Source organism: Xenopus tropicalis, chromosome 7, assembly GCF_000004195.4.
Source record: "Xenopus tropicalis strain Nigerian chromosome 7, UCB_Xtro_10.0, whole genome shotgun sequence".
Classification (NCBI taxonomy): Eukaryota; Metazoa; Chordata; class Amphibia; order Anura; family Pipidae; genus Xenopus; species Xenopus tropicalis.
The window spans coordinates 103652305-103666833 of NC_030683.2; the positions used below are offsets into that span (position 1 = coordinate 103652305).

Consider the following 14529-nt stretch of genomic DNA (forward strand, 5'->3'; position numbering starts at 1 on the left):
AGGAGAAATGAGTTTTGCCGAGATGGAAAAACTGGCACCACCCAGTGATTGTTCCTTTCCTTTTCCTTTAATAAACTTAACACACTTTACACACTTTTTGAAGAAGAGGGGCACCACCCAGGGTCTGAAGTAAGAGATTATAATCGCTGTTAAGACCTAACAAATTGGCAGCCTTACTACTGGCGTATGAGCCTATGGCCAACTCCCAGCATATTCCACATGTTGCCTTTCAAACCTCTGAGATAAAAAAAAAAACGGTGCACAATTCCAGGCCTCAAATGCCATGCTAGGGCAGGACATTTGCTCCAGTACAGGTGAAGTCATTTGTGACTGAGGCCTTAATTATCCAATGTCAATGATTCCATGTTGTTCTCTAGAATTGTGCTCCGTTGGTCTAAAGGACAGTTTACACATGTTTTTTTTTTTGGATCAGATCATTGTATGTTACAGGTATTTAAAAACAATGCATTTTTAGGTATTTTTACGGCTCTTCAGTTGTAACCAGAAGAATTGAGTGCAATATCCATACATTCTTTTAAAGTGGTGTTTTAGTGCAGAATATGGCTGGTGAAGAAGCAGCAGGACCTGGTGCTGTTTGTGTGGAGTAAGGAGGCAAATTGAGGTTGGATTTGCAGTTTAAGAAACACTGCTAAATACTTTATAGTGTCTGTGTAACTAGTCACTAGTGTGAACCCTGGCTCAGTAGTGTAACCAGTCACTAGTGTGAGCCCTGGCTCAGTAGTGTAACCAGTCACTAGTGTGAGCCCTGGCTCAATTGTGTAACCAGTCATTAGTGTGAGCCCTAGCTCAGTAGTGTATCCAGTCACTAGTGTGAGCCCTGGCTCAGCAGTGCAACCAGTCACTAGTGTGAGCCCTGGCTCAATTGTGTAGCCAGTCACTAGTGTGAGCCCTGGCTCAGTAGTGTAACCAGTCTCTAGTGTGAGCCCTGGCTCAGTAGTGTAACCAGTCTCTAGTGTGAGCCCTGGCTCAGTAGTGTAACCAGTCTCTAGTGTGAGCCCTGGCTCAGTAGTGTAACCAGTCACTAGTGTGAGCCCTGGCTCAGTAGTGTAACCAGTCACTAGTGTGAGCCCTGGCTCAGTAGTGTAACCAGTCTCTAGTGTGAGCCCTGGCTCAGTAGTGTAACCAGTCACTAGTGTGAGCCCTGGCTCAATTGTGTAACCAGTCATTAGTGTGAGCCCTGGCTCAGTAGTGTATCCAGTCACTAGTGTGAGCCCTGGCTCAGTAGTGTATCCAGTCACTAATGTGAGATTTAGCTCAGTAGTGTAACCAGTAGGAGGATGATTGCTTTAATGAACTGTATAACATATCAGTCATTGAACATATGACATGTATACCATGTCTGGTATATTAACCACAAATGTAACCACATCTTTTTAATCCATAGGGGAAACTGACAGATTCCAAACATAACATCAACGCACATCTGTTTTTACATAAAAAAAAAGTTCTGTTACGTACAGCCCATAAAAATCCTGGAACATTTACAGTTTGTAGCATTATTGACCACGTGTAGGCAAGGTCCATGAAGGTAATAACTGCAGTATGAGTATTCTCAGCCACTGGCTTGAAATAGCCACAACTGCCAGATGACCACACACCATTTAATGCAAGGTGCCTGTGAGTAGCACATACCACACAGACGCATTTCTTTCAGTGACACTGTGCAGAGAGATACTCATAGGCATCCTGCATGGGAGGGTCTCATTACCTTACCTACCAGTTTAAGTTTGTACAACAGAAGCTCTACAACAGCTCTTTACAAAAGATACCCACAGGATGTCCATACAGGCGGCTGTCCTGTTGGTGCTGTGAGTCCATTATTGCAGTTTCCATTGCAGTGAGCAGCTCAAGGGGCTCTATATTACTGCTACCCACCTCACCCTAACAGGGGGCACATTATACATCCCAGTGTCTCTTACCAATCTGAAATAGAAGAGTAATGTCAATGTGCATTTTTTTGCTACAGGAGCAAAGGATGCCTGGATATTATAAACAGATGGATCATTACCAAATGTTGCAACTGCAGGGATGTGGCAACACATATTGTATCCCACTTGATGCATTTTGTCACGTGTCCCTTGTTAGGATGAGGTCTTCCTGGGTGATTTCCCAATGCAAAAGAAAAGTCATCATGTATTAACCACAATTTGGCAATAATAAATTCCCCTTAAAGAGATACTGACACCAGAAATTAAACCTTTTTTTACATCTATCATAACATTGTCTTTGTGTGATAATTAGAGATTTGCCTTAAATGTATTTGCCCAATGCTTTTATATTACCTGATTTATTATCTGATCCATGTTCCTCTGAGGGGCGGCCAAATTTGTGCAGCAGGAGGCAGTTAGCATTAGAAGCTATAACTGACACATTAAGAAGGGACAGTCAGGTTGGCAACAGTCAGGTTTAGGAACTTCCAGTAACAATTACTTACAAAACCAGCCCTATCGGCAAAAAATTATCAACGTGACCTACAGGGACCTTTTTAGGGCTCTGGCACACGGGGGAGATTAGTCGCCCGCGATTAACTCCCTGTTCGAGGGCGACTAATCTCCCCGAGTTGCCTACCCCTGCCATCCCACCGGCGAACATGTAAGTCGCCGGCGGGATGGCAGACGCGGCGGGGCGATTTCCGGAAATCGCCGAAAAAGACTCGCGAGTCTTTTTCGGCGATTTGCGCGAAATCGCGCCGCCGCGTCTGCCATCCCGCCGGCGACTTACATGTTCGCCGGTGGGATGGCAGGGGTAGGCAACTCGGGGAGATTAGTCGCCCGCGAACAGGGAGTTAATCGCGGGCGACTAATCTCCCCCGTGTGCCAGAGCCCTTAGTGTCAGTATCACTTTAAGAGTAAATGAGTATTGCTGCTGCTTTAGAAACCTGGCAGCCAGCAGAGAAAGCCAAACACTGATGAGCCCCAAAAAGGGCGAAACCGGTCTGTAGTTGGGAATCTGATCAGCTATTATCCTGGCTTCTGCTTTAAACCCAGCGGGTGAGCTTTAGCCTATAGGATAAACCCATGTAAATGGACTTTTCTAGGAGCCTTAAGGAATTTCTTCCCAGATTCCAACAGGGAAATCCCAGCAAACTCTGGTTGCACAGTGTTGTTTTATTCATACCTATTGGATTGGTATTGCTTTTTAATATGACCATAGTTGGTGGTACCTTTTAGTGGGCCAGCTTAATATAAAAAAGGGATAAAAATTAGCATTTTGGAAACCTCGGGTTTCATTTACATCAAAGTGCAATTTCAAGCACGATCGCAATGTTTTTTCACACTGCAGCGTTTTTCTTGGAATCCCAGCAACATTGTGGTCACAAGGTGGTGTTGTGCCTTATGCAATGTCACCCTGTGCCTAACACAGTTATATTGTATATGTTGCTATACAGATGCAATTACATGGAAGTCTGCTTACATTGTTTACAGTGTACAGTGTGTGAGTGTGGCCTGCACCTGTTTTATTAGCTGCAAGTGCGCTACTCCTATTGACGCTGGGTGCAAAGGACTCCCTGGAGCTATCGTCTGGCCAGGGAGTGGCGCTGGTTCCAGGGTCCCCCCATGTCAATAGGTACTGCAGTGATCGATTCAGAACACAAAGCAGGAAGGACTGAGCAGCACCAACAGCAGTTAAAAGTGCAAATAGCACATATTGCGCAAGTACCTTTAACAAATGGGGTTTAACACACAAATCACTGTGGGGGAAACTGCAGGAGCTTAACTGCACTTGTGGTCGTAAATGACCCCTCCAGTTTTCAGCTCATAGGAGAAATGTACTAATTTTTATAAGTTTACAGTAAAGTAGGAGAGCACAGGGCATTGTGTGTGCTGCTCAATCCCTACATACTATTATTTATACATTTGAGTCACTGATTGGATATGACATTCTGGATTGGATTCTATAGAACAGTGGCAATAATTTCTATTTGTGCCCACTTTTAAGGGGCTGTTGTCTACTCCTGGGAATTCACTTGCAACATGTAAATGCAGATATGCAGAGAATGACCTCAAATATTATGGGTCATTATTTTTATTAAAATTGTTTACATGAGGTTTCCTCATCAGAGCAACCAGTGGCGTAACTAAACTGTGCTGGGCCATACTTGTGACTCCCTGGAACACTACAACCATGGGCTGTTTTATGCCCACATCCAGGGAATAAATATTAGTGGTATATAATAGCTTGTCACTGTGGAATGGGGTGGAAAAGTAGAGAGCTGGGGCTAGGGTTTGAGTAGTGCTCACACTCCTTTGTTGTACATCATACTAGGGATGCACCAAATCAATTATTTTTGGGTTTGGCAGGACCCCAAATCCTTTGCGAAAGATTTGTCCGAATACCGAACCAAATCTGAATTTGCATATGCAAGGCTATGGATGGGTTAAATAGATGAGCACACTTAAAGTTTTTTTTATTTACTTCCGTGTTGACGTGGCCAAAAGTCACGTGATTTTAAAGATTGGGTTCAGCAAGACACTTGGATTTGGCCAAAGGCTACTGAAAAAGGCTGAATCTTTGCTGAATCCCGAACCAAATCCTGGACTTGGTGCACCTCCTCATACAGTACATAGGATCTACAGATGTAGAAGACACCTTTGATTTTGCAACAGTCAACATTAACAAAAGGCAACTGTGTTTAAATTATAACCCTAATTTGCTAGAGTGCCACACTTTGTGCCCAGTACGAGTTACGAAATGTCTCTTACTTATTCCGAGTGGTACTCTGAGCACTTCTGAAATTTACATTAATATTCTGTTATTAGCATTTCATGAGATATTTGCAGTTTTAGAGAGTTTTATACTGCTAGGCAGGCTTTAGCTCAGCAGCTTTTTAAAGGCCCAGAGTGTCAGGGATCCTAATTGTCTTTGCATTTTTTATGCACCTTCTGCATTCCGTTAACCCTCAGGTTGCTCACTCTCAGCTGAGCAAAAAGCCTTATATTAGAAGTCTAAAACTGCAAATATCTCAGAAACTGCTAAAAATACAAAATGAATGTAAATTGGAAAGGTGCAGACAGATGAAAACTCCAGCACCAAAGGCTATTATTTATAAATTGTAAACGTGCTTAGAGAAGCACCCTTTTGTTTTTGAGTATAGATCCCCTGTAAGCACAGTATAAGTGCCATTGCAAGAAACATATAGCGTGCTAGTAAATACTGCTTGAAGGGAATTACAGGGCTCCCTGCCTATTGAGTTAGGGGGCCCAAACTTGGCTTAGCACCTCTATAATGAGGACCAGATCAGATATGGAAGGAGTTCTCTCCAAGATCTGTTGCTTGTCCCTGTCATGTACCAGTGCAGAAGTGGCCAATGCCCGACTCTGGTAGCCTGGCAGTAGCTTGTGCTTGGCATTTAAAGGCTTCTGCTGCCTGGAATGCTGGAAATTATGAATCATAACATCAAAATACATACTACTTATTGAGGATATTCTGAACATTGTTACCCCAGCAATAAGTAGCCAAATGGACCCATAGAGCCAATGGAACCAATGCAGGGGCAAAATCACCAAAAACGTGTCATTGCCCTATCACTTCATTTATATAAATTCCAATATGCCTTTAAATTAACAAATCTATGTTTCTAAGACAGTTCTGCCAGACATTAATTTTCAAGTACAATGAATACATCAACGATACCTAGGTTTCTGTAAATACCCCATTCATTTGACATTTGAAGTCAGCTGACTTAAGTAACTGTTCACAACAATGATAGGTTAAACAACTGTATAAAATACGGGATTAATTACGATTGGCAAGAATTCATTCTGTGTTATTATCTTCTGTAGGAATGTCTTCTATTACCTCTCCCCAGTCACTGCTATCTCCAGGGTCCTGTTGGTATAGCATTTCCTTTAAATGTTTCCGTTTAGTATGCCGGCGCAATGTGTTGCGTTCTGTGAAGCGTAGATGGCAGAGTTCACACTGGTATGGTTTCTCCCCTGTGTGCACCCTCTGGTGCCTCTGAAGTTCACCTGATTCCCGGAAGCCTTTTTTGCAGATAATACATTGAAATGGTCTCTCCCCTGTGTGGATGTGTTTGTGGCGTTGCAGATGAGATGAACGCTTAAAGCTCTTTCCGCACACTTTGCACTCAAATGGTTTGTGCTCTGAGTGCGTTATGCTGTGTCTCTCCAAGTCAGAGAGGTAAAGAAATGACCTGAAACACACGGGGCAATAATGAAACCTTTTGGGGATCTGTGAATCCTCATCAAGTTCGCCCCCAGTTTCTGGCGAATTTATGAGATCCTTTTTGAAGACTGTGTACGGGATTCCCCGATCATCAATTAGGAGGAATTTATTTTCCTCGCTATCACATGTGCTCTCGTCCTTGCTGTCTTGTGATGGATCTGTGAGGTCTATGGTCCCATTGACAGGGAGACAGTTGCTGTTGGAGTGGAAACTAAAATCTTCTGGCTCGCAAAGTGCCAATGGCAGGCCGATTGCTGGGTCTTCTGAGGGATGATTAATAGATGAGTTTATCTTCTCTTGATACAATTCTCGATCTTTAGCATCTGATGTGTAAGAAACCGAAGGCATCAGAAAGTCCTGCTCCATACTTCTGACAGATTCCATAGGTGGATACTCACAGTGTAAATGTGGTTTGACTGCGGGATTCCACATCCGATCTCTCTCTGGGAAAGAAGAGTTTTGTATAAAGCTCCAAGGAGGTTTTAGTAGGGGGGTGGTAAAAGGTTCAGAGTTTAATTTGATGAGTTCTGTCCCAGCAGCAATCCATTGTGATGAGACTGCCCCATAGTATGGCCCATCGTGTTGCGTAAACCCTAAATGATTGTAAAAATTGGGAAAAACAATGTCCTCTCTCATGCTTGTGCTGTTGGGAGGTAAATGTTGCAGGATGGGATGTGTGCTTCCATTTTCTCTAAACCTGGACTGTAGACCTTGCCTGCTGCTATCTGCATACTGAAGCAGAGACTGCGGTTTTAGAAAGAGACTGCTTTTCTCTCTGTCAAGCAGTCCCATGTCAGAGGTCCATAGCTGCTTCCTTGGTGCCCATTCTCTACTATATGGAGACTGGTCTACCTTCCACGGCTGGTGATACTGTGTTTTCTGATTTGCAGATTCCATGACAAAGTTTTCTAATATTTAATCAACCAAAGCAGATCAGATCTTCTTTATAAATCCTGCACTGTAAATAAAGAATAAAAATGTTAAATGATATTGCTATATAAACACCAACCAAAGAAGGGTAGTAGTTATATTTCTGAGAACTAATGGGGTTATGGTATGTAATAAAAGGCACTAAGCTTGCCCAGGAGCAGTAACCCATAGCAGCCAATTAGCAGGTAGCATTTACTGGTCACCTGTTTAAAAGCAAACATCTTATTAATTGCTGTGGGTTACTTCTCCTAGGGAAACTTAGTGCCTTTTATTACATGAGGGGGAAACTATTTTAAAAAGGGGCTGCAAAGTTCAGAAACATTTACTCACCAGCACATCCTTATGTGTTAAGGCTGTTTATACATGTGTTTATACATGGGCTGACCTGGTATCTTATCCCACAGTCTAAATAGATGGCTGAGTGTACAAGGGACCACACATGCCTTTCTAATGTTTCTATTGTTATATTGCTACATAAATCCAAACAGCAACCATCATTTGGCTATTTGGTAGCCCTTATGTGGACTGGCAGCCTATAGGCCAGCTTTGGTTGGCCTTACACTGGGTTTTATGCAATCAACACTTGCCTCCAAGCCAGAAATTCAAAAATGAGCACCTACATTGGGGCCACTGGGAGCAACATCCAAGGGGTTGGTGAGCAACATGTTGCTTAAAAACCACTGGTCCCACTGATCTAGACTTTTGTGCTTCTCTATACTTTCTAATCTTTTCATTCATTATTCAGTGGCCAATGTGGTGCAGCTGCATATACAATTCTCAAACCTGCCCAATTCCTGAACTGACTGATATCCATAGTACATGTTTATCTGTCAGGCTTGGTGGGCCACCACATATATAGTGATGAGCAAATCTGTCCTGTTTCACTTCACTGTAAAATTCACAAAACTGCTGAAATATTCAAGAAAAAAACAAAGCTACTGCATTACTTTTTTGACGTGACAGCATTTTTTTGTCATGTGACTGTGCCTTTTTTACGCAACTGCATCTTTGACGTGTCCACAATGGTGAAATGTGGATGGAATTTCACTGTGAATCCATGCCTGGCAAAAAAATGTTCTCATCACTAGTTTAATACTATATTATTTGCAAACAGAATAGAAAAGTACACAAGTACTGGCACACTTGTACTTGTGTACTTTTCTATTCTGTTTGCAAATCTATTATATACACATTGTGCACCCACTTTTTTCTTGTGCGAGGTTATCTATTTCAGTATAATACTATATTATTGTTATTATATTACTGTCTATAGCCAGCTTCAGCGCAGAGAAGTCCAAAGCATTTTGCAACATGGAACACTTGTGTTAACTGGTTCAGTTAACTAGGGGCGACACCAGTACCAAACATATAACACATTCAGTGTTGCTAAATCCCTTTTTTAACCCTAAACCTGTTTGAAAGTCCATCAGTTTATATTAAAATTGTGAATTTCACAAATAGTATTTTTTTTCTTCTTACAGTTGTTTATATAGTTAACAATTTAATTATGAGTTCCTCAACCTAACACCAACTGCAACCAACACACACTCATGATGGGAATTGCTGACAGATTTCACCTGCTGACTGGGCGGTTCCAGCACTAGTAAGGCTGATGCCACACGCGGCGTAGGGCTGATTTTTTCGGCAAGCGGAAAAATGCTTGCTGAAAAATCAGCCCTACGCCTCGTGTGGCATTAGCCTAAGCAATGTGCATTGCAAGCATCAGCTCCCAGCATGATTACCTTCAGTGCCAGCGCCAGAAGAGTCTAAGCGGGGCAGAAAACTACTGAACATACCTTTTTGTCCATTGTGATCATCGGTAGGTCATGTTTGTCAGGAGAAGTTGGAGCACCAAAGAATTTGTGGTTGAAAAGCATTCATTTTGAGGATCTTGTCTTCCTGTAAAAAAAAAAGCTGAAAGGTGAAGAGAATCTAACAGATCCTATTCATTCAAGTGAAAAAGTAAATAGGACAAAGAAACAGGGTTTTACCTTTTGTCCCTTTAAAGGAGAAGAAAAGTCATTTTGGCATTATACTGCTAATAGATATTTTTTCAGCTATTTATTAGCTTTTTCTATGGCAGCTCTCCATTTTTGAAGCTATCTGGTTGCTAGGGTGTTATTTACCCTAGCAACCGGACAGTGGTTTAAAGGAGAGATGGCTAAAGTACTGACTTCTTTAGGCATTACATGGCCACTTGGGTTGCTGCACTATATCAATACACGTGGTGCATATATTTATTGCAGGGCTGTTGTGCTGGATTGCAGAAGATTAGATCCTAAAGGCATAACAACAGGGAAAGCAGACTGGTACCAGTGGAATGCTAGATGATAATCTGTTTCAGTATATGAGAAAAAAATTACTAATACAGGTCGGACCTGGGGTTTTCCGGATAAAGGACCTTTCTGTAATTTGAATCTCCGTAACTTCTACTAAAAAAATGTAATCATTATTAAGCCCAATAGGATTGTTTTTCCTTAAGTAAAGATCAATTATATCTTGGGATCAAGTACAAGGTACTGTTTAACTACTACAGAGAACAAATCATTTTTAAAAATCTTATTTATTTGATTCAAATTGAGTTTATGGAAGATGGTCCCTAGATAAGGGTCTTCCAGATGACAGATCCCATACCTGTATATAATATACAGTGCTGCATACACAAACAGCAGTATTTAAATAAACATACACACATGCAAAGGACAAAGGGTTATAAATAAGTCCCAGATGCACAGCTACCAGCCCAAAAGATCCTGATTGCTTCTGTGGGGACAAATCACTTGCACGTGTACACCTGTTCCCTATTCTCTAGGCACATAAAAGATCTCCAGTGCCCAAATTTATAACCAGATTACATGGGACCTGGGGTTTTCCATTTAATGGAATTGTTCCATAATTTAGCTCATCACACACCAAAAGGCTATAAACACATTTTACATATTATATAAAGAGCAATAAGAAAAAAGATCCATATTGCAACTAATATGTATTCATACAGCTTGGTTAGGATTAAATATAAACTACTGTTTTATTACTTGTTATTTATATAGCACTGACACATTCCATAGTGCTTTATGGAGAATATACTTCATTTAAATATAAAAAAAAAAGAATTATTTTTAGAGTCTATGGGAAATTGCATCAGAGCTTTCTGGATAATAGGTTTTTAGATATTAGATTCTATTCTTGTATTAAACAGTGACCAATCTTTTAAATATACAATATATCACTCTGTATTGTGATATATTGCTTCTAACAAAAGGTCCGTTATCTGGAAACCCATTATCCAGAAACCTCCAAATTACAGGAAGGTCATCTCCCATAGACTCCATTTTAAGCAAATAATCCAACATTTCAAAGCATATTTCCTTTTTCTCTGTAGTAATAAAACAGAACCTGTTATTTTATCCAAACTAAGATATATATATATATATATATATATATATATATATATAATTAACCTTTATTGGTGGAAAAACTTTCCTACTGGGTTTATTTAATGTTTTAATCATTTTTAGTTCACTTAAGGTATGGGGATTCAAATGACAGAATATCCTTATCCAGAAAGCATTCTGGATAATAGATCCCGCACTTGTGCATTTTACAGATTCATCAGTTCTATCCCATTGCATGTCATAAACACTACAACAGATACATACAGGAATGATATCATGGTTGTCGCTGGCTGCCACATTGGCACTTTGGTGGAACATAAAGAGCAAGGTAAGCTGGCACGCGATGCCACTGTACGAGGTCCTGTGCATTTGCCTAGAAAGTGATAACAGGCACCAAAATGAAAATCAGCCTAAATACCCATGGAACTAACCATGGGAATGCCATAATGCATCTCCTGCTTATAATAAGAGCAGAGAATACAATTTTCCTTGCATGAACAGATTTGGGAAATGCCCATGTAGCATGCCAGCTGCAGAACAATGGATCCCATCCCTGTAAACTGGGGGCTGAGCTGATGCACCTGAGCAGTAGCCCCAGCCGTTACCTGAGGGACGTATTGTTCCTAGTATGTGAGAAGCAGCCAGTACAGATGTGCAGTGCCGACCCTCTCCCTTCCCTCTCAGCCGGCTGCAAGCAAGCCCCTCCTCACCCCCCTTTTCCTGGCTACTGGGTATTTAACTAATGCATTCTGTGAGCTCACAGGAAGAGTGCCCTGCATTTCCAGATAACAGGGGAACGGAGCAGGAAATATTCGTTCCCACCACAAACCAAAGGGGGGAAGATGTGCACAAGCTGGACCTTGTGCTGCCATCATAAAAAGAGAGTAGCTTGCACTGTTCTGCTGCGATGGGCAAGGGGTCACAGTTGTACAGGAAGTAACCAGTCTGTAGCTAAAATCCTTTATTCTCACAGTTTTACCATTGCAAATCAAGCTGGCCATAGAAAGATCTTATTCGCCAAAACGAGCTGATCTTTCCCCGCAGGGGCGGGCCAAGCCGTCCGGGCGCCCTAGGCAACCCAGTTGGCCACCTCGCCCGCCCCGCCCCCTCCGTTGGCGCGCATGCGCAGTTTGAGGGGGGTGCGATGCCGTGGGTCATTGCCCCCGCCACTTGTCATTAGCGGCGGGGGCAATGGCAAAGTAGGGGAACTAGGGGTAGGCAGCAGAGGCTTCTGCCTGGCGCCCCCTAATCATTGCGCCCTAGGCAGCTGCCTCTTCTGCCTACCCCTAGTTCCGGCCCTGTTTCCCCGATATGCCCACCTTGAAGTGGGTGATATCGAATTGATCGTATCATTCAGGCCTTGGGCCAAACCATTATATCGCAGTGCCAGCATAGAGGCCGTCAGGATGAAGACAGCTCGCCAATACGTTCCTCGTCCTAATGGCATTTTAAACATGCACAAAGCCAGATATCAGTGATGCAGGACCATCTGAGGGCCCCATACACAGGCCTTGATAAGCTACTGAATCAGACTATCCGCAGTCTGTGTGTGTGTACATGCACCTGCACTAAAAACTACAGTAACTGCCTGAGTGTGGGCACGCGGAGTGGAAAGGCCGAGGGTCAACCTGAAAAATGTCTGCTTTTGTGTTTTTCAGGCCGACTTCTGCTCTGCTCTGTGTGCCCACACTCAGTCAGTTACTGTCGTTTTTAGAGCAGGCACATAGTGCAGCGTAGGCAAGCAGATCCGCTTCTCCTAGCCTGAAAAAAAATGCAGGGCTGAGATGAAGTGGATATATGCACCGTGTGCCCTTGCCCTTAAAGGGTAACGATACCCCCGAACAATGTAGGTCTCTATAAAATATAGTACATTAAAAAGGTTATATGTAAAACCCTGCTAAATTTAAATAAACTTTTTTCATAAAAATATACTTTTTTAGTAGTATATGATTCATGGTGCACACAAACAAACCAAGTGCACACATACATGTTAGGTCAATTAACCGACAAAGTTCTGTCTTTTACTCTCTTGCTTTTCCTTGTTACAGTAAGAGCTGCATTATTTCCTGTCATGTGATCTCTGAGGTAGCTCACAGCCCATCACTTAATGGTGGCTCAAGGGAAGAGATGTAAAAGGGTAATTTACTGATATATATATATATATATATGTATATATATATATATATTTCAGTTTAGTAGGATGCTTTAATAGGCCACTTAATATGATATAAACTATCATAGTAAGTTAGATTGAAAAAAGACGTACGTCCTTGGCGTTTAACCATAATGCCTATATATAAACTGCCTAACTTCTAGTTGATCCAGAGGAAGGCAAATTAAAAGTAACAATAACAATAAAACTGTAGCCTCACAGAGCAATAGATTTTTTGGCTGCCAGGGTCAGTGACCCCCATTTGAAATCTGCAAAGAGTTAGAAGAAGAATGAGAAGGCAAATATTTCAAAATCTATAACAAATAAATTAATGAATACCAATTGAAATGTTAATTAGAATTGGCCATTCTATACCATACTAAAAGTTTACATAGAGGTGAACCACTTCTTCTCCAGTGTAAACAATCCCAACTTGGCCAGTCTTTCTTCATAACTGAGACTTTCCATACCCTTTACCAGCTTAGTTGCCCTTCTCTGGACCCTCTCTAACTCAATAATGTCCCGTTTGAGCACTGGAGACCAGAACTGGACAGCATATTCTAGATGGGGCCTTACCAGCGCTCTGTAAAGGGGAAGAATAACCCCCTCCTCCCGTGAATCTATACCCCTTTTAATACAGCTCAAAACCTTGTTTGCCCTTGCAGCTGCTGCCTGGCATTGCTTGCTACAGCCAAGATTATTATCTACAGCAAAGTTCAATATCTATTTGTTGATTAAGTACCCATTCTGGGGGTATAGTTTTCCAGAACAGAATGGTGCAGCACCCCGGAGAACAGTTTGGCAATGCAAGCAACATTAATAATTGAATTCACATGCTTCAGGAATAGTTCCCTAACATAATCAGTGAACCCACCACCCAGGGAGCAAACCTGGATTGGCGAGGTCCCTGAGTGATGGTACCCGCTGGGTTTTTTCCCAGTGTCCCACCAGTTCAGTCCAACACTGTACTATAATGCATATTTTATAATTAATTTAAAATCTTACTGCTATGGATTTACAGAAAAAATAAATAAATAGTGGATATTGGGTTAGTTTAATAACTCCATACCTAGTACCAAAAACATAATCAGGGCTCATATATAAATGCAGCTGCAAGTGCCGTAAAGCTAAAATTGATGACTTATTGTATAGTTGCACAGAGTGCTGTTAAATCCATTCTGTGTCTTATGTATAGCATAAGTATGTGTGTTTTTATGCAGGGTAAGAAACTTATTCATGGATGTGGATATAATATACAGTAGATGTATAATAGATATGTATAATATATAAAAAGCACTGCCTCTCACTGTCCACTGTGGTTTATTGTGCTGGCGCTCCCTATGTCATGTAGCATGGGCACATACTTTAGCCATGGTAAAGATAGATTTTTCCTGAAGGCAGAGTTTCTGGAACATGTCCTGTGGTAAATGCAGACCAGTGGTACTTTTACTGTATAATGGGCTCCTGTTTCCATCTTTATATTGCCTTTTTCATAATGGCATAATGGCATTTGAGGGAGGCCCACGATGAGTTAGGGGAAGACAGCCTTCCTGATCAGTTTGTGAATGATCCCCAATAGGATATTCACAGCCAGGGAAACCATCATTTTGGGCCTATAAACCAACCAGTAAGCCTTTAACATTTTCAAAGGTGGCCAAGTTGACATGTGATAACAATCTGTTTGTAGTGAGGTTTACTACACTACACTTTCTGGTTGCTAGGTTTTCTCAAAAAGGTATAGACAAGGAGTTGAGCATTAAAAGAATGGAAAAGCTGATTCTGCTCCATTTTTGTGTGCACCAGGCTGCTTCTGGATAGAGGTGCCCAGAGCAAATACTGTCCCAA

The 14529-nt window shown here is 41.8% G+C and overlaps 1 protein-coding gene across 1 annotated transcript; it reads right to left on the minus strand.

The window, feature by feature from the left end:
* Positions 1-5660: 5660 nt before the first annotated feature.
* Positions 5661-11322, minus strand: znf524 (zinc finger protein 524). Its single transcript, XM_018095480.2, has 3 exons — positions 11138-11322; positions 8934-9036; positions 5661-7165 (listed from the first exon to the last, which is right to left on the minus strand). The coding sequence occupies exon 3, from the start codon at positions 7102-7104 to the stop codon at positions 5779-5781; it is 1326 nt and encodes a 441-aa protein (XP_017950969.1). The 5' UTR covers positions 7105-7165; positions 8934-9036; positions 11138-11322; the 3' UTR covers positions 5661-5778.
* Between the last annotated feature and the right edge of the window lie 3207 nt (positions 11323-14529).

What these genes read in the sequence shown, in the direction of transcription:
- znf524 (XM_018095480.2), bottom strand. Translation starts at nt 7,104, where the DNA reads ATGGAATCTGCAAATCAGAAAACACAGTATCACCAGCCGTGGAAGGTA.